The following is a 27,412-nucleotide window of genomic DNA, read 5'->3' as shown; positions in this document are numbered from 1 at the left end:
TTTTGTAGGTTTCAATGAGATCATCTCTCATTCTTTGAAACTCTGGAGAATACAGGCCCAGTTTCCCTAATTTCTCTTCAGAGGACAGTCCCTCCATCCGAGAACAAGTCTGGTGAACTTTCGTTGCACAACATCTATGGCAATAATATCCTTCCTAAGGTAAGAGGACCAAAACTGCACGCAATACTCCAGGTGCAGTCTACCAAGGTTCTACACAATTGAAGCAAGACTTTGCTACTCCTGTACTCAAATTCTGATTTTTTCTCTTTTACAAAATGGAAGGACTTGGCATTAACTGTACAATTGGATGCTAACTTGGGATTTCTTTTAGAAAGATCATAAGTTCACCTTGGGGGTGTGTTGGGGGGAAGGGACCTTTTAGCCCATTTTGATCCCTTCCCTCCACCTCACCTGCACTAGGGCCATCTGCCACTAGCTTGTCCTGCTTGCTTCCCTTAATGTCCCCATTAGCACATCCTTTAGATAATATCACCACCGTCAACACCCCTTTGTCCTTCTGTCTATGACATCTTTGGCAGTCTCTTCTTGGCCTCCACCTATCACTGGCCCTCTATCGAGCTCTCCTGTCCACCCCCTTTTACCAGCTTATATTTCATCTCATTTCTATGTCTTAGTTCTGATGAAGGGTCATACGGACTCGAAACGTCAACTGTATCCCTCTCCGCAGATGCTGTCTGACCTGCTGAGTTTTTCCAGGTATTTTTGCTTTTATACTAAATCAGGAGTTGTGCTTATGGGAGCAAGGAGTTACAAAGTGATAAAGACAATTTGGGTGAGTGGGCAAATGAAGTTCAATGTGGGGAAGTGTGAGATTACTTTTGGATCCAAGAAAGATAATCAGGATTTGTTTTTTAACAGGGAGAAACTAAGAACCGTGAGGGGCAGAGAGATTTGGATGTCCATATAAACACATTAAGAGCCATGGGCACGTACTAAAAGTAATCAAACAAGCTAATGGAATGTTGGCCTTTACTCAATGGGGGGCTGGAATAGAAAAGGAAAGAAGTTATCCTTTAGGTGAATTGAGCCACAGTCAGACTCCATCTGGAGTATTGTCTACAATTCTGGGTGGACTCTTCAGGGAGGATATATTGGCCTTAAAGGGGTGCAGCACAGATTCTCTGGAATCATACTAGGGTCTAAAGGGCTAAATTAAGAGAACAGGATCCACAAGCTTGGCTTTTATTCCACTGAGTTTATAAAGTTGAGGGGTGATGTAATAAGGTATTTAAAATGGAAAAAGGAAACTATTTCATTTATCATTCATTGCAAGGGGAATTGAATACAAAAGTATGGAGGTTATTCTTCAGTTGTACAGGGCACTCGTGAGACCACATTTGGAGTACTGTGTACTGTATTGGTCATCTTACTTAAGGAAGGATGTAAATACGTTGGAAGCAGTTCAAAGAAGGTTTACCAGACTAATACCTGGAATGGGTGGGTTGTCTTATGAGGAAAGGTTGCGCAGATTAGACTTGTATCCGCTGGAGTTTAGAAGAGTAAGAGGCGACTTGATTGAAACATATAAGATCCTGAGGGGTCTTGACAGGGTGGATATGGAGAGAATGTTTCCTCTTGTGGGAGAATATAGAACTCGGGGGTCACTGTTTAAAAATAAGGGGCCGCCCATTGAAAACAGAGATGAGGCAAAATTTTTTCACTCAGGGTCATGAGTCTTTGGAACTCTCTTCCTAAAAAGGTGGTGGAAGCAGAGTCTTTGAATATTTTTAAGGCGGAGGTGGATAGATTCTTGGTAAGCAAGGGGGTGATAGGTTATCAGTGGTATGTATGATACAGGTTTCAGGTTACTATCAGATCAGCCATGACCTTATTAAATGGCGGAGCAGGCTCAAGGAGCTGAATGGGCTACTCCTCCTAATTCGTATGTTTGTATATTTTGGTGGGGGAATCCAGAACCAGGAGTGAAATTAGGAGGCATATCCACATAAAAGTACTGGAAATCTGGAATTCTGTCCCCAAAATAATGATAGGTCAGTTGAAATTTTCAAGACAATGATAAGTATTTGTTAGGTAAGGATACCAAGGGGCATGAATTAAAGGCGGGGGTAAATGGAGCTGAGGTGTAGATCAGCCAAGGTCTGAAAGGCTGAATCCTGTTTCTATGTACTAATGGTACATGAGTCATGCATTGTTAACATGTTGCTTTTCTTGTCTAGATTTATCAAAAATGATTATCAGTGTGTTCATCACCAATGTAACTCACTGTTCTTAAGTATCAACTCCTTTGGCACAATGAGTTTTACCTAGTTCACCATTTACGTGAGCTAGAAGATGAATGCCTCACAGCATTATCTGTTACTGAGCTCCTATTGTAATTCAGCTGGTATCTTCCTCACATTAAAAGCACTGAGATTCTATGATCTAATATTTTTTCCTGTTGCTACAGAGAGATCTAACACATGACACTGGGGTACCTGTGAAATGTTAGTCATTACCTCTTGAATCAGGTTTAAAAAAATGAACAAGGATAAGGCAAAGTAATGGAGACAAGCCAATGTCTTCCTTAATTCCACAATGATAATTATGCACTCCATTACTTCATCTTTTTATTTGCCTATGTAACAACATTCGGTGAACACCTAGAGTAATTCACTGTATGTGATATGCTTTCAGATGCTTTGACATAACATGTTGATAGCTGCATGCAATTTCACCTCTATTTACAGCTAAATTGAGACACACTTTTTAAAGGCTTGATTTTTCTTTCCATCCTACTGTGTTACTAAGCCCATGCTATTGCCCTATTTAACAGCTTGATTGAGAACAAATGAAACTATTCTGTTGCAATTTGAGATCGGAGTGAAATACATGTCTCCAGAATAGGAACCCAGTAGTGTACAGCTAGACAGGAAACTCCTGTTATCTCTAAAATACACAATAAGCTTAATTTGTACAGTCGTCAAATTAAATGACCTAAGTGTTGAGGTGGACATTTTTTATTGAGGATTATCAGCTTTTGTGCAATATAAACTAGATGCACCGTAAAGCTCCTTCTGTCTTATCTACTAATACAGGAAGAATTTCTCTGTCGGCATAATTGCAACTGATTATAAAGAGCACAATTACAATTTTGATACAAATAGCCAATAATGTTCTTCGATCCTCAATCTCAAATGAGCTCCTGTGTAATTGTTTCCATAAGACCATAAGACATAGGAGCAGAAATTAGGCCATTCAGCCCATCAAGTCTGCTCCGCCATTCAATCATGGCTGATAAGTTTCTCGACCCCATTCTCCTGCTTTCTCCCCGTAACCTTTGATCCCCAATCAAGAACCTATCTATCTCGGCCTTAAATATACTCAATGACCTGGCCTCCACAGCCTTCTGTGGCAATGAATTCCATAGATTCACCACTCTCTGACCAAAGAAGTTTCTCCTCACCTCTGTTCTAAAAGGTCTTCCCTTTACTCTGAGGCTGTGCCCTCGGGTCCTAGTCTCTCCTACTAATGGAAACATCTTCCCCACGTCCACTCTATCCAGGCCTTTCGGTATTCTGTAAGTTTCAATCAGATCCCCCCTCATCCTTCTAAAGTCCATTGAGTATAGACCCAGAGTCCTCAAACGTTCCTCATATGTTAAGTCTTTCATTCCTGGGATCGTTCTCGTGAACCTCCTCTGGACCCTCTCCAGGGCCAGAACATCCTTCCTGAGATACGGGGCCCAAAATTGCTCACAATATTCTAAATGTGGTTTGACCAGAGCCTTATAAAGCCTCAGCAGCACATCCCTGCTTTTATATTCTGGTCCTCTTGAAATAAATGCCAACATTGCATTTGCCTTCCTAACTACCGACTCAACCTGCAAGTTAACCTTAAGAGAATCCTGGACTAGGACTCCCAAGTCCCTTTGCATTCCAGATTTCTGAATTCTCTCCCCATTTAGAAAATAGTCTATGCCTCTATTCTTCCCACCAAAGTGCATGACCTCACACTTCCCCACGTTGTATTCCATCTGCCCAATCTCCTAACCTGTCCAAATCCCATTTCCCATCTTTTGCCTCACTCCCTTCTTAAACAGGGGGGTTACATTAGCGATTTTCCAGTCCTCTGGGACCCTCCCTGACTCCAGTGATTCCTGAAAGATCACCACTAACGCCTCCACTATCTCTTCAGCTATCTCCTTCAGAACTCTGGGGTGTAATCCATCTGGTCCAAGTGATTTATCCACCTTCAAACCTTTCAGTTTTCCTAGCACCTTCTCCTTGGTAATGGCCACCATAATCACCTCTGCCCCCCAACTCTCTTGAACTTTGGGGATGTTACTCGTGTCTTCCACCGTGAAGACTGACACAAAGTACCTATTCAGTTCATCCGCCATTTCTTTATTCCCCACTACTACTTCTCCAGCGTCATTTTCCAGCAGCCCAATGTCCACTTTTGCCTCTCTCTTACCCTTTATATATCTAAAAAAACTCTTGCAATCTTCTTTTATATTACTGGCTAGTTTACCCTCATATTTAATCTTTTCCCTTCTTATTTCTTTTTTAGTTGTCCTCTGTTGGTCTTTGTAGGCTTTGAAGACCTTCCACTGCACCAGCTTTGGTTAGATTCTAAACACTGTGGAATTGGTTTTCTAACTGGGGATATTTGATGGCATGCTAGGATTTATACCAGTTCCCAAGTTGTCCGATTGACTCCAGTTGCATTTCCAATGCTGAGTTAATTTAAATGGGAAACAGGCTTTTTGGCCTCCACTAGGGATGTCATACAAGTTGAGGGTGGGGCTCGGACAGAAGCTTATTCTGCAGACTTCTGAGGTAGAAAGAAAGGGCAGATGCCTGAAAAAATATTGCTCTGAAAATGTGTAATTTTGCTTTTAGGGCACATCTGTGCAGCTGTGTTCTCAGACCCACAGAACTGTTACAATGCAGAAAGAGGCCATTCAGCCTATCATGTCTGCACTGGCTCTCTGAATGAGCATTTTGATTCAGTGCCATTCTCCTGCCTTTTCCCAGTAACCCTGCACATTTTTTCTACTTAAATAATCATCTAATATCCTCTAGAATGCCTTGATTGAACCTGCCTCCACCACACTTCCAGGCAATGCATTCCAGACCCAAACCACTCACTATATGAATAAGTTTTTTCTCACATCACATTTGCTTCTTTTGCAAATCACTTTAAATCTGTGTCCCCTCGTTCTCGATCCTTTTACGAATGGGAACAGTTTCTCCCTATCCACTCTATCCAGCCCCCTCATGATTTTGAACACCTTTATCAAACCTCCTCTTAGCCTTCTTTTCTCTAAGGAGAACAGCCCCAACTTCTCCAATCTATCTTCATAATTGAGGCTTCTATCCCTGGAACCATTTTTATAAACCTCTTCTGCACTTTCTCCAATGCGTTCACATCCTTCCTAAAGCGTGGTGCCCAGAACTGTGCACAATACTCCAGCTGAGGTCTAACTAGTGTCCTATACAAGTTCCGCATAACCTCCTTACTCTTGTACTCTATGCCCTTATTAATAAAGCCCAGGATACTGTATGCTTTATTAACTGCTCTCTCCACCTGACCTGCCACCTTTAATGAATTATGTACATATACACCCAGGTCCCTCTGCTCCTGCACCCTCTTTATAGTTGTACCCCTTATTTTATATTGTCTCTCCATGTTCTTCCTACCAAAATGAATCACCTCATATTTCTGTGCATTGAACTTCATCTATCGCCCATCTGCCCACTCCACCTTGTCTATGCCCTTTTGAAGTCCTACACTGTCCTCACAGTTTACAATGCTTCTAAGTTTTGTATCATCCACAAACTTTGAAATTTCTCCCTGCACACCAAAATCTAGATCATTAATATATATCAGGAACTCCACTACAACCCTCCTCCAGCCCGAAAAATATCCATGAACTGTTACTCGCTGTTTCCTAATACTCAACCAATTTTGTATCCAATTGCTACTGTCCCTTTTATTCCATGAATATAAAGTGTTCTGAGAACACTTGTGCAAATGCCATCTTCTCCTGAAGCCCTGAGACCACCTGCTACTCCTGCATCCCATGTTCAAATTGGGAAAACGTGGGAAACATAGTGAGATTGTGTTTCTCTCACATGCATCAAATTAGCAAAGGTCGGCCCATAATGAGAATACTCAGTCTCATAGTCCCCATCTCTGGAAATGGAGGTGATTTGGTGGAATTTGTTTCTAGTCAGGTATACCACCAATGAGATATAGTGTAGAATTCACCATTAATTTAGATTTTTTTTATCAATTTTAAAAAATCCCCAATGCAAGGAATGAGACTATACACTTGTAAAATTAAATTTTCAGAGTTTGAGAGATTGTTTGGAAGTAATTGTCAATATTACACCATTAAAAATCCACCAACTCTTAACTGCACCAGCCCTAACTTTCTAGATGTCAGTAGAAGGGAATGAGTCAGTAAGCACCCCAAGTTTATGCCATTGCATTTTGTCCAATGCCCAGCCAGTTGGGGAGGACTGTTACAGCTCACTCTGGAGGAATGGATTATTTCTGACAGCAACTTCTAAAGATTTGAATTTAAATATGCATGTGTGGCCAAATGTTGTCGTCTGATTTACTCTATAATAACAGGGAGTGTTGATGGCCTCACTGTTATTTTTAATGCATAGTCTTGGACGTTATATTGAAGATCCTTAATTATCAATAAAATTAAACTTTAATGGCTTTCGTCTGGATTGGTTTGAAGCAAGATCCAAGAGTTGCAAAGATCATTTTATACATGCTTTCACAACCCTATCCCAAATATAAAAGTAACAATTGTGAAGCAACCATTAACAAAGCAAATAAAATGCTAAATCAACTGTTTAAAAGTAGGAGATTGTCATATTGAAACACAACAATGTTCTTATGATGCAATGAATGCAGTGTTCACTTTTAGTCATCAAGCTACAGGAGAGAGACTCAAGCCCCAGAGGTGATACAGGGGACAGCCATGAGATCTTGGAAGATTGAATTAGAAAAAAGGGGAAACTTGGGATAGGACTTTTCCAGGCTGCTGCAGGGAGTTTTGAGGGTCATCAGGATGGGAAAGTCCAGGAAATTAATGTCAGGTTGGGATCCCAATGTGATCCTGGTCTCTGCCAGCTTTCCCTGGGGCAGGATTGAAAAAGAATGGTGACCCCCATGGATCTGTTGGGTGAATAATTAAAAAGTGGTTGAGGTTGTTAAGAAGCCAATTATTAGCTGCTTTAACATTGAATATTGGATGTTCCAGGCATGGCATCTGTTCCCGATCACCCCAGGTCTTCTCTCCACTGCTGTTGTTGTCACAGCCCGAAAAATCCAAGTACAGGTGAGCTTTTCTGACACATGCCTTGGTCCCTTTAATTAGAAATCCTTCCTTTGATAGAATGGATGCATCATACTGCTCAATCTCCCTAACTGGCCTGGAGTCTGGAGGCAGGATGACAATTGGCTTGCTCCAGTAAAGAGCAACTGCCGGGCACACTATTGAATGAATTGGATTCCAGACCCAAAAATGGTCTTGCCATTTCAGCAGGGACTATGGTGGTAAGATTCCACCCTTGGTCTCTTTGGCATAGAAGGAAAGCAACTGAGAGGGAAACGTAGAATTACATAACAATAACAGCTAGCATCTTTAACATAATAATACTTCTCAAACTCTTTTACAAAGTGTTATCACAGAATCATAGAATAGTTACAGCATAAAAGAAGGCCATTCAACCTGTCATGTCTCTGCTGGCTTTCTGAAGGAGGAATGCCACTGCTCCGCCTTCTCCCCATAGCCCTGAAAATTTTCCCCTTTCAGATAATCCAATTTCCTCATGAAAGCCTCAATTGAATCTACCTCCATCACACTCTCAGGCAGTGCATTCCAGTTACTAACCACTCGCTGTGTAATCTGTGGTAACAGTTTCTGTCTGTCTACTCTGTCAAGATACCTCATGATTTTGAATACCTGTATCAAGCCTCCTCTCAACCTTCTCCTCAAGGGGAACATTCAACATATCTCCAATCTATCTATGAAACTGTAGTTCCTTACACCTTGAGTCATTCTTGTGAATCTCTTCTGCACAATCTCTAATGCCTTCACATCCTTCCTAAAGTGTGGTGTCCAGAACTGGACCCAATACTCCATTTGAGGCCGAACCAATGGTTTATAGAGATTTAATATAACTTCCTTGCTTTTCTACTCTATGCCCCTATTGATAAAGTCAAGAATGCCATATACTTTATTAACTCTTTTCTCAACCTGCCCTGCCGCCTTCAATGATTTGCGAAGATGTGGTCCCTCTGCTTCTGCACCTCCTTTAGAATTGTAGCCTTTATTTTGTATTGTCTCTCTGCGTCCTTCCTACAAAAGTCACTTCACACTTCTCTGCATTAAATTTCATCTGCTATTTGTCCATTCCACCATCCTGTCTATGTCCTTTTGAAGTTCTACACTATCTGCCTCACATTTCACAACACGCCTACAGTCTGTATCACCTGCAAATTTTGAAACTGTGCCATGTACACAAGGTCTCAGTCATACATATATATCAGGAAGAGCAGGGGTCCTAACATTGACCCCTGGGGAACTCCACTAAAACCTTGCTCCAGTTTGAAAAACAACTATTAAACACTATTCTCTATTTCCTGTAACTCAGCCAGTTTGTATCCATGTTGCTACTGTCCATTTTATTCCATGAGCTCTAACTTTGCTCACAAGTTTGTTGTGCAGCACTTTATCAAATAGCTTTTTGAAGTCTATGTACACCACATCAACAGCATTACCTTCATCAACCCTTTCTGTTATCTCATTAAAAAACTCAAGCAAGTTAGTCAAACATGATTTTCCCTTAACAAATCCATGCTGGTTTTCCTTAATTAACCCACATTTGTCAAAGTGACTATTCATTTTTTGTTGAATTACCATTTCTAGGAGCTTCCCTACCACCAATGTTAAACTGATTGACCTGTAGTTGCTGAGATTATCTTTACACCCTTATTCAAAAAAGGGAGTAACGTTTGCAATTCTTCCAGTCATACTGTGTAGAACATTCCCTTCAACACACTCTAGGAACTCTTGCTCTTCTCAGCCTTTCACAATACCACTATCCCAGCCTATTTTTGGATAATTTTAAGACCCCATTATAACCACTCTATAACCCTTGCACCTCTCTAATTTCCCTGAAAATTTGTTCCTCTACATCTTTCCTATTAGTTGGTGGCCTATAGACTACACCATTTTTATTCCTTAATTCTAACCAAATAGATTCTGTCCTTGACCCTTCTGGGACATCCTCTCTCTCCAGAACCACAATATTTTCCTTAATTAATACTGCCATCCATCACCCTTTTCTTCCTTTCCTATTTTGCCTGAACACCTTGTATCCGGGACTATTTAACACCCAGTCCTGTCCTCCTTTGAACCAGGTCTCATATTTCCACATGCCAATCTGTGCTTGTAACTCACCAATCTTATTTACCATGCTCCACACATTCGCACACATGCACAGTAACCCTAATTTAGACTTGATTACTTTTTCGCTTACTCTGAACCCACCTAAAAACATACTATTTCCTACTTTAGTGCTATCTGTCTCTATTTCCTACTCTAGTGCTACCTCTCTCTCCCAATATTCTTTGCACTTTGGGTATTCCTCTCTGACATACTTCCTTGTTCCCACACCCCTGCCAAGTTAGTTTAAAACCTCTCCAATTATCAAACAAAATTTGACATTGAACAACATAAGGGGATATTAGAACCAAAAACTTGGTCAAAGCAATAGGTTTAACGAGTGTCTTAAAGAAGAAAAGAGAGGTAAAGAAACAGGAAGAATAAGAAAGGGAATTCCAGAGTTTAGGGCCTTGGCAGATCAAAACATGGTCACCAATAATGGAGCAAATAAATTTGGGAATGCTCAAAATGCCAGAATTAGCAGAGTACAGTGATGTGGGTGGGGGGTGGGGATGGGAAAGGATATGGTGGTGCTGTAAGGCTGGAGGAGTCACAGAGATAGGGAGGGGAGAGGCTATGGATGGATTTGAGAATGAGAATTTTAAAATTGAGGTGTTGCTTGACCAGGAGTCAATGTAGGTCAATGAACACAGCTAGGGTAGATGGGTGAGTGGGTCTTGGTGCAAGTTAGGAAATGGGCAGCAGAGATTTGAATGACCTCAAGTTTGCCAAGGGTTGGTCAATGGAGGTCAGCCAGGAGTCAAGTTCAGAGATAATAAAGGCATGGATGAGGATTTTAGTACCAGTTAAGCTGAGGCAAGGGCAGGGTTGGGTGATGTGAAGGAGGTCTTAGTATGGTGCAGATATGTGGTAGGAAGCTTCTCTTGAGGTCAAATGTGAGACCTAAATTTCAGGCAGTCTGGTTTAACTTCAGTTAGCAGGGAGAGGGTTGGAGTTAGTGGCAAGGAAACAAAGTCTGGGAGCTGAAGACAACCCTGTCTTCCTAATATTTAATTGGAGAAAATTTCAGCAAGCCCAGTACTAGATTTCAGACAAGCAGCCTGACAGTTTATGGAGAGTGGGGGGATCAAGAGACATGGAGATTAGATAGAACTGGATAGCATGAGGGTACATGTGGAACGTAATGCTGCATTTTTGGATGATGACACCAGCATGTTATGTGTGCAGCATGTAGGTGAGAAATAGGATGTAGCTTATATGAAGTAGCAAATGGCAATGTTCTCTCAAATTCTGTTTGCTGTGTGTGCTAGCTCATTGCACTATATGGTCTCTTTAGGATTGATGCATGCCCATGCAAGGGCACAGCTTAAAGAAAATGTTGGGTGGAATTTTTGGGGCTGGAAAATGAGGCGAGACGTTCAAAAATCCATTGACCTCAGTGGGACTGGAAAATCCCACCGGCGGGAGGTGCCGTAAAATTCCGCTCATTGTTTGTGTGCTGCCTGTTTATTCCTTGTGCAGCACATTCCTGATTGTTGTGCAGCCTTGCACCCATGCATCCTGGAGGGGACATTGGTAAATGATATAGGAAAGGCAAATCCGGAAAGCTACTTCAAGCTAACCTTGACTGTAGGACAATGAAGCACAGATTCAAACTGGAAAAGGCAAATTTAGGATTAATGTCTTGAGATTTTTCTTAATACAATGGGTGTTTAATACAAAGAAGAAACTTCCAGGTAGTCTAATGGAGAGAAAATCCTTGAGGCTGAATTTTACCCTTGGAGTGGAGTGCCCACACCCCGACATAAAAATCAATGGTGTTTCCGCCTCCAGTTGGCCTGCTCATTCTGTGGATACTTGATGGCTGTTTTGCCTTTAATTGACTTGAGGCAGGCCGTTAGCCTCCTTCAAAGAGGAAGTCCCACTTCTGAGAGCTGCTGGCCAATCAAAGGGCTGCCAGCTCTCTTGTCCAACCATGCCACTGGGAGCAGTGACCAGCACTGGGACTGCAGGAGTCCAAAATAGAAGGGGCCATTGAAGCCTGAACTTAAAGGTAAGTCCAGCGTCATTCTGGCAGGCTCTGGTGAGGAGCCGGGGGCCAGGATTGCTAGGGCGGGTTGTTGAATTACGTTGTAGGGGTGGTCTCCGAAGGGCTGAATGTGTCCGAAACTGGGGTAACCCTCTTGCCTGTCCACCAGTCTACCAGGTTTCAGAGGAAGGCTAGGCCCTTAAGTGACAATTAATTGGGGAAAAAAATGTAAGGATTTGAATGTTGCGCTCATTACAATCCAGGTTACTCAAAGGGAATGCAAGTGTCCTAAAGTGCAAAACGAGATAAATCTGAATGAGATTCCTAGGCTCAGATTTTTGCTCCCAGGTTGGGTGCGCAGAGACAAAAGAATTCCTGGCTCTGCGAACCCAAACTTTAAAAATGGCTGCCCAAATGTCAGATGTTTGGTCTGGAGCTCGGTTGGATTAGAAGTCCCGGAAGATGTGACAAGGCTGCCGGGTGCAGAAGTGGCCTGAGCGGATTGCCTGCCTCTGGACTCCAGCACTGTTTCCAAAAATGAAAAAAAAAGAATAAAACCTCCCTCCAACCTTCACTCCTCAACCCCCCCACTCCCACCTCTCACACGCTCCCCATGCCCCATCCATGCCAATCAATGCCACAGTATTGTCTGAGGTCCAAAGTACCAAGTGTCTGTATGCTCTCCCAATATTGGGAAATATTGTCCACATATCCCAGTTTCTAAGATTCTTCAGTTGATTGCATTTGAAAAACTAGCTCATGTTGTCACTTTACAAAAATAACTTGTGGCTTTTATGAAGAAAGGAACACAGTCTCCAAATGTTGAAAAGGCTTTGGAGAAGTTAATTTGGTACAGATTCATTAAATGAATGTGATTATGGTCCCATGTCAAGGCTGAGAGTGAATAAGAAACAGGTGAATTAGAAGATGGCTCATATCAAACCAACCTCCTGCCTGTAAATTGACATATTGCGTACAGGGCTCTTTGGTACCAAATGGCACTGAGAAGCAGATTCATGGGCACTTACTATGTTTTGCTCTTGTTTTAATACACATAACACAACTATATCAAATCTCACAATCCTGGACAAAACAACTTGGAGGAGAATTTAACACTCCTCAGTCAGCAATAAAGTAGTGGGAGCCCAGTTAAAATGGAGCAGCTCCATTTCCCACTCCGTTCCCACTGATTTTTCATTTTAATGTCATTAGTTTTAGCATCAGCGCTTGTACTAAACTCTGGTGGGAGACATATTAATAAATTCAAACTGGGACTAATGATATACATGGGAGGATGGCAAAGGTGAAGCTATTGGGAAGCCAGCATGGCCGTCTGAGCAAAGTTTAAAAAAACTTTCCTAATTTGGCCCAGGGGCAGCAGAAAGCTCTCTCCATGCCCCACAAGGAAAGTCCAATCCTTTCAGTAGCCCCCCACCCTCTGAAGGAGAAACTTTCACACCAAACCCCTCTCTGGAAGTACACTGCTGTTGGTGTTAGTGAATGGCTTCTGGGCCACCTGAACTTATTTCCTGTCGCCATGGCCAGCTGTTGCTTTCTATCTCTCTCTCACATTTAGGGCAGGATTTTCTCTTCATCAGGTGGGCGGGCCCACGAACGGCCGTGAAACGGAGCACTGCCCACGATCGGGCTCCAACCGTGATTTCACGCCGACTGGCTGTTAATTGGCCAGCCAGCATGAAACATGCGCTGAGAGCCTCAGCTTTGCTGCGGTGGGGGGGCGAGAGGAGCATGAGTGCTGAAGTATGCGCATGCGTGGGGGAGCGCACATTGAAAGCTCCCTGAAGGTACAGAGCTGCCTTAGGGAGCTGAAGAATTTTAAAAGGAAAATAAATATTTTACAAATAAAATAAACATGTCCCCACATATGACTCAGTCACATGAAGAGGGACATGTAAAAAATGATAACATTTTTTTATTGATTTTCTATTTACTGTTGGAAACCCCAGCTGTACAAAATGCAAAGGCCACCTTGCCTATTCACCCGCCTACCCACCATAAGGTTGAACAGGCAGCAAAAAAAACCTTTCAATTACTTGCTTAAGGGCCTTAATAGGCCTGTTAATTGTCGGCAATGCCGCCTCTTGCGCACACCCGCTGACCGAAATATCATGCGAGTGCGCGATGATGTCGGGACGCTCACCCAACATCATCACGCATTATTTTACTCCCGATTGGGTCGAGTGCGCACCTGCCTGCAGGGTGAAAAATTCTGCCCTTAGACTTCAATTTTTTTCTCTGTCATAGGGTTTTTAAATCTCTTATTTAATTTTTATCAATGCCGTTATGGTCAGATCTCCTCTAATTTTTCCTCTTTTAATTGCTCTCTCTCCTTCCTGTACCCTCAAAGTGTGAAAATGAAGACTTAGGGTATGAATTTCTTAAGGGATTCTCTTGATTGTCTGCCACAATTTTCATGGAGGTCTGCAGAAAGCCTGGGGAAATAGCCTAATTGGTGCATACACATTTTTGCCAGGGTTTCTGTGGATCTTCCACTGACGTTGCAGTGGCTGGCGTGGAGACTCCCTGCTGAAATTAACCCTTTTATTGCAAAGTCTTCCACTGAAAGACATTTTACACAGTTTCTGTGAAAGTCCATGGTAAGGGAGGCTAAGGTTTCCTTATGGAGACTGGAGAAGCATCTCTTCTCTTCCTGGTCCACAAGAAAATCCAATAAAAAAAACCCTACTTGAGCCTCTTCTGGACCACAATATCTCTCCGGGAAGCCATCAGCTCTCCCACTCAGACCTCTGACTAAAATAACGTCATCTGGCCCTATGTTGCGTATTTATAGAGTCTCACTGCCTTTCCCTGGGTACATTGCTTACATGCGCAAAAGAGGAGGCAGAGAGATAAGACTCTAAACCGAGGTCCCGTAAGCTCTCTCAGATGGGCTTAAATATCCCAGGGCATTATTTTGAAGAAGAGCAGGGGAGTTTTCCCTAGTGTTTTGGCCAATATTTATCTCTCAATCAACATCATAAAAAATATTATTTGGTGATTATCATGTTGCTGTTTGTGGGAGCTTACTGTCAGCAAATTGGCTGCTGCCTTTCCTATTACAACAGTGACTGCAATTCATAGGTACCTCATTGGCTATAGCACGCTTTGAGACGTCCGGTGGTGGGGAAAGATGCTGTATAAATGCATGTCTTTCTTTAATATTCATGTGTATTTCATAAATCAGTGAATTACTTTAAATGGAATAATACATTTTAAATAATATATAAAGGTTGAGGGAGGGAAGTTAAAGGATGATTTGACTGCTTATTTTTAAAAGCCTGGAGCTGTGGTAACTCAGTAACAAGTGCTTTCCTGTATTTTAAAAAAGGCTTGAATTCAGAATTGGGTGACTTGCACTTTGAAAATTAAACAATTTTGAAAGATTTGAATTTTTGAAAGATTTTTCTCTTTTTTTCCCTCAAGTATTGGTTTGGCTCAGTGATAGCAACTTCATCTCTGACTCAGAAGGTTATGGTTTCAACCCCCGCACCACAACTTCAGCACATAATCTATGCTGGCACTTCATTAATGAACTTGGAGTGTTTTAGTTTTAGAAAATGACCCTGTTGCATGATTTAAGTTTAATAGGGCATTGTATTGACTTCATTCTGACACTGAGCGCCTTAAACAGAACATATTTCATTCAGCAGCTTTAACATATACACCACTTTGATCTGTGTATAAAATATACTTTTTAAAAGAAAATGACATAATAACATTGATACAGGTTTAACGTAAGTCAGAAAATGTCCCATACAGAGGAATATTCACTCACCATTTGTCTAATGGCTAAATGACCAAATTGTATCAATGCATACTTCAGATACTACACGATTAAAATTGATGTAACAGAGCAATGTATACACACTACATTGAATTCAGAATGAGTAATCTCAACTAATCAGATTTTGTTACAACAATAATGTTGAAACACTGTTAAGATCTTTGTACTGAGTTTGCAGTGTGACTAAAAGATTGCCCAAAGTGTAGTCTCGCAGCACCACATAGCACATCCTCAAACTGTAAAATGCCTTCAGTTGATTGTTATTACTACTATCTTAATTACTGGTAAATTAAATTCCTTACCTTTGGTTTTCGATTTTGCTCCTTTTCTGATGCATTGGAAGGTTTTCTTCGTAACATTTTTTACGGAAAGATAACAATAAAAAAAAAGTGAGATATTCTGCTTAACTGAAGGAATCTGAGTCACAGGAAGGGGAGTCACATGACAAATCGTTACCGCAACAAAATGGTGTTGGTTAGAACTCGAACATCAGCCTCCAACATCTAACCAGGAAGGAAGTAACAAGTCTTACTGATTGCTATGCTTGCTTGCACAGCAACAGAACCAAGGTGTTAAAAATGACAAAAGCAGTTGTTAATATTTAATATAAGATTTCAGCTGTCAATTTTGCAATTTTATGCAGAAGTTTCAGTACTTGTAATTGAATATGACATATAGTGCAATAAGGTGTGTGTGTGTAAAGATCCACATATCAAAAATGGTACATCATTCGTGATTATGTCATAGCAACATTGGGAAATATTTATAATTTTGTCATAATTGGAATTTGTCAGCCATTTTAGACATGTGGCTTTGGCTCTGTCAGTGGCACAAAAATGATGTACTTAGTGGTACAGTAATTAATTTACTGAAATGATGTGATCTCACCCACTGGATATAGCTAATTCTTAAAAAAAACTTACTTAATACCAAAGTGCAGTTATATATTTTCTTAGTTACTACATGTTGCAGAGCTACTAATGGCAATGAGGTGTAAATGTGCAGGCTCCATACTCGAGCTTTACATACCTCTTTTGTTCAGTAGTCTAGCACAAAATTTGCTCACTTGTACACTCTAGACACCTTAATGGTCACTTTTATGTGAATAAATTTGTATATAACTATGCTGTCACACTTTTTTCCCATAATTTTCTCCTACTGGTATTTCTCCCATCCTCTGCTGAAGGTGCAGGCTGATATAGATCCACTGCTCCCAACAGGCCCACCTCACTTGCTGTGTTAACACAGATTGGAAATCATCTGGCGCTTTTTGATTTGTATGGCAAGCTGACTCAACAGGAATTCACACCAACATATATGCCTGTGTTCCAGAAAATAATGACATATTTTTGACTCCAACAGGGTAACAGACATAAATATGTACATTGAGCCACACCAATTAGAAATAATGTTAACCAGCTTTATCGTTCCTCAGACCAAATTGAACTAGAAGATCAAAGTAACATTGAGGCATGGAGAATTATATTAAAAGATGCCTGTAGATAAAATTTATTAAGAAAAGGAGTCATTAAAATTCTTCAAGATAATTAAAACATGTACTAGAAGGGTAAAAGGGTCACAGCAAACAGTTTGCAGATAACATGTATTGAGAGATCAAAAGAAAACTCTGTGATGTAAAAGGAACATAAGATCAGAAACAAATGGCTTAATGGGAAATGAAGAAGTAAAAAGAGTATTTAAATTAAGTTATGATCAGGCAGTGATCACAGAATGAAAGTATCTGATTATAGAATTAAGAAGTATGATAATAAGCATTTTTGCTTTTGAGTTATCACCGGATTCTTACTGGTCATAAGACTCAAGGGGCTGAATTTTATCTGAATAGACCCACACACAGTGGGGAGATTGGTAACAGTTCATGAACCCATTTATAATTGAAGTGGGCTTTGCCGTGGCTCTTTAAATCAGCCACAACATTGGCAACCTGCTTTCAAGTTTCCACAACAATCAAGGTGGAATTGTCCCAGATTTGCACTAAATGTGATAGTGGGTGGAATGTTTTACCCGCCTGTCGCAATGGCGGCTTTTCATGCCCTATCGTCCCAAACCCGCTGCATTAATTTTGCATTCTCGGGAAATGCGCCGTTTCCATGCTGGGTGGGCTGTCATTTGCCCGCCATGCCAGCATCGCGCCACTTCATCACGCAGGGCGCCATATTTAAAGTCCAGCCACGTACATATCCCTCATTTCCAGTTCACAGCTGCTGCAAAGAAGACATGGCCCTGAAAGGTAAAAAGACTGCAGGCCCAGGTTCAATGATGTGTTCCTCGAGCACCTTTTGGATGCAGTGGAGGCTCACAGTGATGTCCTCTATCCCCTGCCCTGGTCGCAGGATGGGCAGCAACCGCACTAATCCGGCTTGGGAGGCAGTGGCAGCAGTGGTCAGCGCCAATGCCCTGGAAAAGAGGACAACCACCTAGAGCTGCAAGAGGATGAATGATCTCCTCCGTTCCGCCAGGGTACGTTACTCTTCTCATCACTCCCAACTCGCACACTCACAAACCCATCACACATCCACAGGGATCTCATCCACTGCCAGTTCCAGGAACATCACCAGTCACTCTCTCACACACATCTTCATTGTTCATGGGACCACTCACCACCCACATATGCCAGGCAATACTGATCTTCTGAACTGGCAGGTATCCTACTTACACTCTCTCCATCTCTATTCATGCAGGACAAGCTGGCACCACAAGAGGGAGAGGTCACAGACCGGAGGAGGAATGCCTGAAATCAAGGTCCTCACGGAGCTTGAAAACAGAGCCATCCAGCTGGCCGGCGTGGATCTGGACTGTTCCTGTGCTGAAGGTGAGGTCAGCGCTGCTCAGCCAAGTGAGGATCCAGCAGTGCAATATCCATCAGACAGCTATGCCATGAGTGATGTGTCCTGTTTCACAGGCCACTACCATGCACTAATTATCTCTCCTTGCTTCTACAGGCACATCTGCCAAACAGCCAACAGAGTTCACGACCCAGGGCCTCCAATCAAGCCCCAAAGAAACCTCTGAAGAGTAATCTGATGAAACCCTCCCTGAAGACCCATCACAGCGCTCACACACACCCTCCACTAGTGCAGAGACACACACCTTGGTGGGACCTAGCTTTAGAGTAGCCTCAGGATCACAATCTGCTGAGCATATCGCACTTTCTGATCCGCAGCAGGGACTTCCTAGGTCCCTGGCACTGGAGGACTGCTGGAGGCCAGAACGTTGCTGAGTCCGAGTCAGATGACGAGTCTTTGGACTCGGTCATGTCACAGTTGCTAGATTTGCAAAGACAAGCTCAGGAACATCAGGAAGAGAGGCCTGCGGCACTCCTCAGATTGCAGGCACGATGGAGGAGTCTGTCCATCTTCAAGTTGAGGTGGTAGCACCGGCATGCCAATGCACTGAGGTCAACACTGGTAGGATGGCAGCTGGCGTGGAGATCTTGGTCCAAGACGTCGCTCCTCCATTGCTGTGTGGGCTGAATGCCATTGCTGACGCCATAGTTGGCCTCCAACAGTGTGCATGTGAGAAAGGTCCAGGGCAGCTCGATCTCACTCCAGCTACCCTTCTCCTCAAGAAGTCAACCAGGGGCCCTCGGGCACTCATAGGGAGAAGGATCAACAGGTATACACCCCAGGGCCATCCACCCAGGTGACTCAGGGAGTGTCCGGCCCATCCAAATCCCCTCTTCCTGTGACCCCAGCAGCTCCAGTTTCACAGTTGAAGAGGGTGCCACTGCCACATAGCAGGACCCTGAATGCAGGCCGGGGCCCTCCAGGTCTTGGCCGATCTGAGATGACTGTCAAGGTCAGCACAGACAGGGCGTAGCAGTCAGCAGGCTGCCTCCACCTCTGCTGTGGATGTCTGGTAAGCACCAAGACATAGATGCAGGGTTAGGAAGGTTAAGAAGATGTAACTCTTTTATTACAAAACAAATACACCCGGCCGTGAACGTAACCGCAGAAGAAGGGCACACATTTGGGTTGGACAACCCCCTCGATCACCCGCTGCCTGGACCTGTTAATGGCCAACTTGGCCAGGCCCAGGAGTAGGCTCACAAGGAGGTCCTCCTCCCTCCCGGCTCCCTCTGCACCGGGTGCCTGTAGATCAGGAGCGTGGGACTGAAGTGCAAACAAAACAGTAAAAGATTTTTAAAATAACTGCAAATGGAGTGCAGCCTACAACACCCTATATAGACATGGTCCATGGACTCCACAAGGCCGCAAAAGATGCAGGTATCTTGGGAGTCTGTGAACCAACACATCCTAGAAACAGCATCTCATCTTCCAACTAGGCACTCTACAGCCTGCCGGACTTAACATTGAGTTCAACAACTTCAGATCATGAACTTTCTCCTCCATCCCCACCCTCTTTCCGATCCCCCTTTTTCTAATTATTTATGTTTTTTTAATATATTTTTCTTTTCCCACCTATTTCCATTATTTTTAAATGTATTCCCATCCATTGTTTCATCTCCACCTTTTAGCCTATTTTGATCCCTTCCCCCCACTAGGGCTATCTGTCCCTTGCTCGTCCTGCTTTCTACCCTTAATGTCACCTATTAGTACATTTCTTAGTTAATATCACCACCGTCAACACCCCTTTCTTTTGTCTATGACATCTTTGGCAATCTCTTCTTTGCCTCCACCTATCACTGGCCCTCTATCCAGCTCTACCTGTCCCTTCCCCCCCTCAAGCAGCTTATATTCCACCTCATTTCTATATTTCCTTAGTTCTGATGAAGAGTCATACGGACTCGAAAAGTTAACTGTATTCCTCTCCGCAGATGCTGTCAGACCTGCTGAGCTATTCCAGCTATTTTTATTTTTGTTTCAGAGTTCCAGCATCCACAGTATTTTGCTTTTAGCATACATCCTACGGTTTTATGGGACTGCTGCGTGCTACATCCTCCAGCCCAGGTCCCCGATGGAAAAGGGGAGGACACCTCCGTAGTGGGCCTCCCACTGGGGACCTTTGCCGCTGTACGCAATAAAGCATGCCAGGGCATGTCCGAGTGGTGGGCGAGGGAAAGGAAGTGAAGGGTATGCAGCAGCAGCCCATACAGTAAACCCCTCCGTGCCGTGCTGAAGGGCAGTTAAGAAGATGTAACTCTTTTAGAGTCAACCAATTAAACTAAATTAACAAAATAAGGGATAAATCAAGCACAGCCCCTAAGTCAGGTCAGCTGTAAAACCAAGGACAAAGTTTAAAGGAAACTTGGTTAAGAAGATGTAACTCTTGTAGAGTTAAAACAATTAACTAAATTAATAATAACAAGGGAGAAATCAAGCACAGCCCCTAAGTCAGGTGTTAAGAAGATGTAACTCTTTCGAGTTATCAACAGTCACAGATTGTAACTCTTTCGAGTACATTCGCAGTTCTTGGTTTCCGGGAGTGGGACATGAACCCACAACCTTCTGATTCAAAGGCGAGGGTGCTATGAACTGAGCCACAGCTGACACAGTTGCACAGCCCAGGCACAGGTGTTAATCACTTGTACATAATATTTACTTATCAATAAACTCCCAATAAACTCCCTACCTATGGCTCCTTGTTCTGTTGAGCAATGTTCATGTCACTCAGATGTGAAACCTTTCTGCACAAGATAAAGGCAGGTGTCTCAGTCCAGGGCCTCTTCCCTGTGCTTTGTGCAGCCTTCAGACCAAAGTGATCGTTTGGCCTCACACTCCCTGGGCACATTACTGATACCTGTACCTCAGCGGTGCTGGTCATTGCCACCTGGATGTCATAGAATGTCGTGGGCAGGCATCACAGAGTTCCGCCATTCTCTCTGTGTGCTCTCAGCACACCTTTAAGGTGGGGCTGTCCCCTATCTCTTCAGCAGCTGTGACCAGTGACACTGTGCTCCTGAAGGGCTCAAATGCTGAAGGTGGACAAAGGATCAGATGCTTTTAAAAATTTCATGGTTGAGTCTCTATGATATGATCCTGATCACAGAGCGCAGGCGAGCTGCCCTCAGCCAGACAGGAGTCTGACATTCTCAGAGGCTATGTAAAAATCTGTGGAGTGTCCTCACTGCATGTTGTCATCATCCTCCTGCAATCAAGTGACTATTAGGGCCATGCTGCATCTCCATGACAGGAGCATTGTCACAGAGGGAATGTGCGTTGCCATAAGCCAGACTGGAGTCAACCATTCACAGATGCAATGTGAGGATCTGTGGTGTCTCCTCACTGCATGTTGTCATCATCCTCCACAAATCTAGCAGCGATGAGGGCCTCCTGAGCGCCTGCCTCATCTGGCCAGTGTGAGAGCCTCATCCCCATCATCGTCGCCTTCGAGGACCTCCTCACCCTTATCCCTGTCAATGTCCTCCTCACCGGAGGAGACCTTCAGCCCCTCCATCTCCTCCTCAGCCAGCTCTTCACCCCATTGCAGTGCCAGGTTGTAAAGGGCGCAGCAGGCAACGATGATGCGTGACCCCCCTCTGTAGACTATATTACAGGGCTCCACCAGACCCGTCCAGGCAACCAGAACCTCATTTTCAGCATCCCGATGGTCTGCTCTGCCAAATTGCAAGCTGCAGCATGAACTTCATTATAGCATCGCTCTGCTGCAGTCTGAGTCCGCTGCACGGGTGTCATCAGCAACGTCCTCCGCGGGTAGCCCTTGTTCCCAAGGAGCCAATCCTGCAGCTTCTGTGGACCCTGGAAGACGTCAGGGATCTGTGACCGACTGTGAATGTAGGCAACTGTGCGCAGACCTGCAGGATGCGTTTGTGGTGGTCGCACACCAGCTGCACATTCAGCGAATGGAACCCCTTGCGGTTGACATAGTTGACCACGTGTTGCGATGGAGATCTGAGGGAAACCTGAGATCTGGGCAAATCCAATCACTCTTGCATCTTGGCTCTCCTGGTCCTGGGCAAAATGGACAAAGTTATGTGCCCTTGCGAAGGTGGCATCCCACAGGTGCAGGGTGCCGTTGACTGCACTCATGGATGCATTTGTGGGTGAAGGCTTGTGATATCCCACAGAGGCCACATGTGGAGCCCTGACAGGAGCCACTGGCGTGGAAATTGAGTGCCGCTGTCACTTTCACGGCCACTGGCAGTGGATGCCCTCCATGTCCATGTGGTGCCAAATCCTGCAGTAGTTGGCAGATGTGACCAACCAGTTCTCTGGACATGCACAGTCTTCAGCAACACAGGTTCTTGGTCATCTGCAGGAATGAAAGGTGGCATCTATAGGCCCTGGGTCTAGCTAGGTGCTGACCAGCAGCCGCTCACTGTGGTTCTTTGGTGGCATGTGCAGGAGCCCCAGCTGCCCCATCTTCCAGAGAATGCTTCTCCTCTCTCTGTGCAGCCAGTTGCCTCAGTCGCTCTCTTCTCTGCTGTTTTCACTCACCTGTATGAAAATCTTGCCTTGGTCAAGCCTTTACCTCTCAGTTAGAGCCAGTGAAATCCCTCCTTTTCATTGCCACAGGTTAAAGCAGGCACAGACAGTGACAGCAAACCAACCTCATACAATGAAAATACACAGAACAGAACAAACATTCTATGGAACACTGTGCCTAGCCGGTGATGAATGAGAAGCTGAATAACAAGCAATGACTGAGTAGGGCTGCGCCAGCCACTCAGCACCTGGGGTGAAGATTAGATCCCTGCTTACTGCCTCTCAGTCACTCAGCTCCAGCTCATCTCAGTCAGTACTTGCCCACTCCCTAGTGCTGTAAACTCCTGGAGGAGCCCAAAGCCTGCAAAGATAGATCAATTTGAACCCAGCCATAGTCAAATGTGATGCAAAGTACAAGGCAACCTCCAGCTTTTCAATTCTAGTTTTATCACAGCGCACCTCTTTGACTTTCTCTGGCCCAACATTTCCTCTGATTGGACGATACCTCCATCACATGACTTTTGTTACGGGTCCACTAATGGTCAATTTCAGGAGTGGGGCTCGCGATTCATAAAAAGCTGGCAACCTGTCCTATTGCATTAGGCGGCACACAAACTCGGTGCTGCCTCATTATTTGAATAATTGCAATATTGAGCCAAGTGCAATTATGCTGCCAGCTGGCTGCAAGTTCAGTAGGGAAGCCCAACTGCATGTGCGGCTCACATGTTTTCCAGCCAGCCTGCACCTCTTAAAGGCAGACTGGCCCTCTTAGAAGGGAGCCGCACTTATTCAAAGGAAGCTGCTGCTGATTGTACGTGCAAGTGGCTGCAAGGAAAGGTAATCAAATGGAACAACAGCCAAAATAAAGGACTCCTAGGTTCACGGATGTGATACTGGGGGCATTAATCCACGAGATCGACAGGCAGAGAAAGACCATGGGCAAGATTTTATGTTTAGCGGTGGGTTGGGGAAGCGGAACGGAAACTGGGCGGTCTGCCTACTCCTGCTTTCTCAGCTCATTGAGTCAAGCGTCGGATGGCCACTTAGGGGCCGTCCAGTGGGAAGGCAGCCAATTAGGAGTTTGAAGAGAGCTCTGTGCCCAATCAGGAGTATAGGCTGGGACGTCATGCGCCATTAACAGGAAGTTGGTCATGGCTACAAATTTTAAAGGCCGCCCTGCTTTCTCAATCTTTATTTTTTATGGCAGGCTCCATAGAGCTAAAAAACATACAGACACTACCACCTTCACTAGCAGAATCTGCTGCTATGTCCAGCCAGGGCCCTTCAAAGCCAAGGTAGCAGGCCTTTCCTCCTACCCTTGTGCTGCCTTGTCATGGCTGCCATAAAACAGTCCCAAACTTTTTCATGTCCGACCCCTGAAAAATGCAGCGAAAAATGAAAAATTGCAGATAATTGGGTCATTAACCAGCTCAGTGGTTTGTTGATTAGCAATCTCAAAATGATGGACGGGTTTCCAATTTTCAGAGATTGGCGTAACATATTGCCAACCTGACGTCATCACGACCTGTTTTATGTTTGTATGTGTGGGGGGGTGCGGAGGGGGAGGCGTGGTCTGCCAGATTTACGGCCGTAAAATCCAGCCCCACGTCTCTGGAGGGCCTCAAGTAAGATCCTCTGAAGGGAATGGGAGCAGCTGGCCAAGGAGATCAATTCCTGAGGATCTTGCAGCAGTGCCACCAGAAATTCAATGACCTCATGCGGGTGGTCAACATGTTAGTGAATACTTCTTCACATCTCCTACCCACCATCCCACCAGCTTCTAACGCTGCTCAAAGCATCACAGCCCCATCACTCACCCATTAGCAGTCAGGACTCAGGCACATTCAGATACTCCTCCTTAACCTCACACATTGCCAGTCTCACACCTCTCACTGCCTCAACATACCTCCAGCTATTCAGCTGTGACAGGCACATCACTCAAGCACAGTGCACCATACTCACTGACATCCTTCTTTCCCTCCCTTCTAGGACAAAGTGGCCCATAACCACAGACAATGGAGCAGAATTGGAGGGAAACCTAAGCTCATTGGAAGAAGCTGTGCTAGCTCAGTATCATGGGGCTGGTTGTGATAGTGGTAATTGCATCAGACACAGCTAAGAACATTCAGAATATGTTCCTGCCTTATGTCCCTACTCAAATCCCACCTTACCCACAACCTGCTATCTAACATGGAGTTCAAACTGCAGGAGGTCCAGAAGACCATCACAGATGCCAGTCTTCATCCAATTTGATTCATTCCACATGATATTAAGAAATGACCGAAGGCATAGGATATCCCAAAGGCCATGGGCCCTGACAATATCTGGCAATAATACTGAGAACTTGTGCTCCAGAATTGCTGTGCCCCCAACCAAGCTGTTCCAGTACAGCTACAACACTGGCATCTACTCAGCAATGGGAGTCAGAGGGAAAACTCTCCGCTGGTTGGAGTCATACCTAACACAAAGGAAGATGGTTGTGGTTGGAGGTCAATCATCTCAGTTCCAGGACATCACTGCAGGAGTTCCTCAGGGTAGTGTCCTCAGCTCAACAACCTTCAGCCGCTTCATCAATGACCTTCCTTCCATCATAAGGTCAGAAGTGGGGATGTTCGCTGATCATTGCACAATGTACAGCATCATTCGTGACTCCTCAGATAATGAAGCAGTCCCTGTCCGAATGTAGCAAGACCTGGACAATATCCAGTCTTGGGCTGACAAGTGGCAAGTAACATTTGTGCCACACAAGTGCCAGGCAATGACCATCTCCAACAAAAGAGAATCTAACCATTGCTCCTTGACATTCAATGGCATTACCATCATGGATCCTCCATTATCAACATCCTGGGGGTTACCATTGACCAGAAACTGAACTAGACTAACCATATAAACACTGTGGTTACAAGGGCAGGTCAGAAGCTAGGAATCCTGCGGCGAGTAACTCACCTCCTGTCTCCCTAAAGCCTGACTACCATCTACAAGGCACAAGTCAGGAATGTGATGGAACACTCTCTACTTGCCTGGATGAGTGCAGCTCCACCAACACCCAAAAAGCTTGACACTAGGACAAAGCAGCCCACTTGATTGGAACCCCACCCACAAATATTCACTCCCTCCACCACTGACGCACAGTAGCAGCAGTGTGTGCCATCTACAAGATGCCCTGCAGGAACTCACCAAGGATCCTTCAACAGCACCTTCCAAACTGCTACCATCTAGAAGGACAAGGGAAGCAGATACATGCGAACACCACCACCCGAAAGTTCCCCTCCAAGCCACTCACCTTCGTGACTTGGAAATATATCACCTGTTCCTTCATTGTTGCTGGGCCAAAATCCTGGAACTCCCTCCCTAACAGCACTGTGGATGTACCTACACCACATGGACTGCAGCGGTTCAAGAAGGCAGCTCACCACCACCTTCTCAAGGGCAATTAAGGATGTGAAGTAAATACTGGCTGAGCCTGCGATGCCCACATCCCATGAATAAATAAAAGAAAAGATTTTGTGAGCATGCACCTCTTGCTTTTCATCCCTTTCCCTAATTCACCCCAACCCTCCCTTTCTGATTTTTTGCCTGTTGCTGCAGACTCATGGGGAAGGACACGAGTTACTACAGACATCTGAGGAAGAAGCTCCACTTGAACTGACCTTGACCAGGCACCAGCTCAGACAATGGTACAGAATGCAGTATACAGTTGGGACCTGCATGTGACATGTCATCTGGCATGAGTGGGCTGCAGCTGAGCCAGCCAGAACTCTGCCAGTTCCACAGAGGTGGAGGGCACAGATGAGTTTTGCTTTAGGCAACTTGGATGAGCACTTCAATGGGGTGACACGCAGGAGAATGCTGATGAACATGCACACCAAGATGGTAGGTGCATTGGCAGGCCTGTCAGTCAGCTTTGTCACGGTCAAGGAGCAAGGAGGAATTCAATTCCAACATGACATAGGGCATCACGCAGATTGTGGAGTCCATCCTTTCCAGTGAGGAGGAGATGGTCAATTCCATGACAGCACTGACAGGCCCAGCCAAAGTGCAGCATTGGGTGGCTTATGTCTCATGTTCAGCTGCAGCATAGGCAGAAGTGCTGCTGCAGGACCTCAGACTGAGGTCATGATATTTCACTGTTGTAATGTAGACTCTGATTGCTGCCATCATGGTTGTGAATACCAGTGCACAAAGGGGCATGCAGGCAGTCACGGTGCACTTGCTGTTGCCTTCCAGCCAGCCAGCCCAGACAATTGCCACCCAAGGTGAGCTGGTACAGTCAGAAGATAGGATCTCACGGGCCAGATATGCATGAGGTCCTGCTAGACTATCTGCGGCCTCCTCAGTGAAAGAAAGCAACCTTTCACCAGCCATGCTGCAGCCACTGTGGTAGCAGTGCAGAGGCAAAGGCATGCATTACAGATACTAATGGGATGCACATGGGTGAATAGTTCATTTTTTTTGTATTAGATGTGTTGTTGGATAAAGCTGCTATGAAAACATTTTTGCTGGTGGCTTTTACTGCAGAATTTTGACACTGTGATGGGAAGTCAGAGATGCATGGGAAGCAGGGGAATTGTGGAGAGATGGTGGTGAAGGGAAGTCGTCCTAAGGGGACAGGAGCCTCAATAGGTACTGATGGATACTCACTGCCTCCTCCCTGCAGCCTTCTCCTCCTCCTTATCTTCCTCCTGAGGAAGCCTTCGTAGGCCTGATGATAATGGCTGCACCCGCATAATAATAAGATTGTAGAGGACGGAACAGACCACCGAGAACATGAAGATGTGCTCCGGCGAATATTGTGGGGCTCCTCACTGGAGTAG

At 44.5% G+C, this 27,412-nt stretch overlaps 1 protein-coding gene across 2 annotated transcripts in view; it reads right to left on the bottom strand.

The window, feature by feature from the left end:
• The window catches only part of sash3 (SAM and SH3 domain containing 3), an 85,965-nt gene extending 70,273 nt beyond the window's left edge, over positions 1 to 15,692 (bottom strand). Inside the window, exon 1 of one of the 2 annotated variants that reach the window (XM_078547062.1) lies at positions 15,534 to 15,692. In XM_078547062.1, coding sequence (XP_078403188.1) covers positions 15,534 to 15,590 — 57 coding nt within the window. In that variant the 5' untranslated portion in view covers positions 15,591 to 15,692. The remainder of the gene's footprint in view (positions 1 to 15,533) is intronic. The other variant, XM_078547061.1, reaches the window with a different exon arrangement.
• Between the last annotated feature and the right edge of the window lie 11,720 nt (positions 15,693 to 27,412).

This window comes from Cetorhinus maximus, chromosome 8 (assembly GCF_964194155.1).
Source record: "Cetorhinus maximus chromosome 8, sCetMax3.hap1.1, whole genome shotgun sequence".
NCBI lineage: Eukaryota > Metazoa > Chordata > Chondrichthyes > Lamniformes > Cetorhinidae > Cetorhinus > Cetorhinus maximus.
Note: the sequence above shows the minus strand (reverse complement) of the source record. Positions and strands in the feature narration are given on the sequence as shown.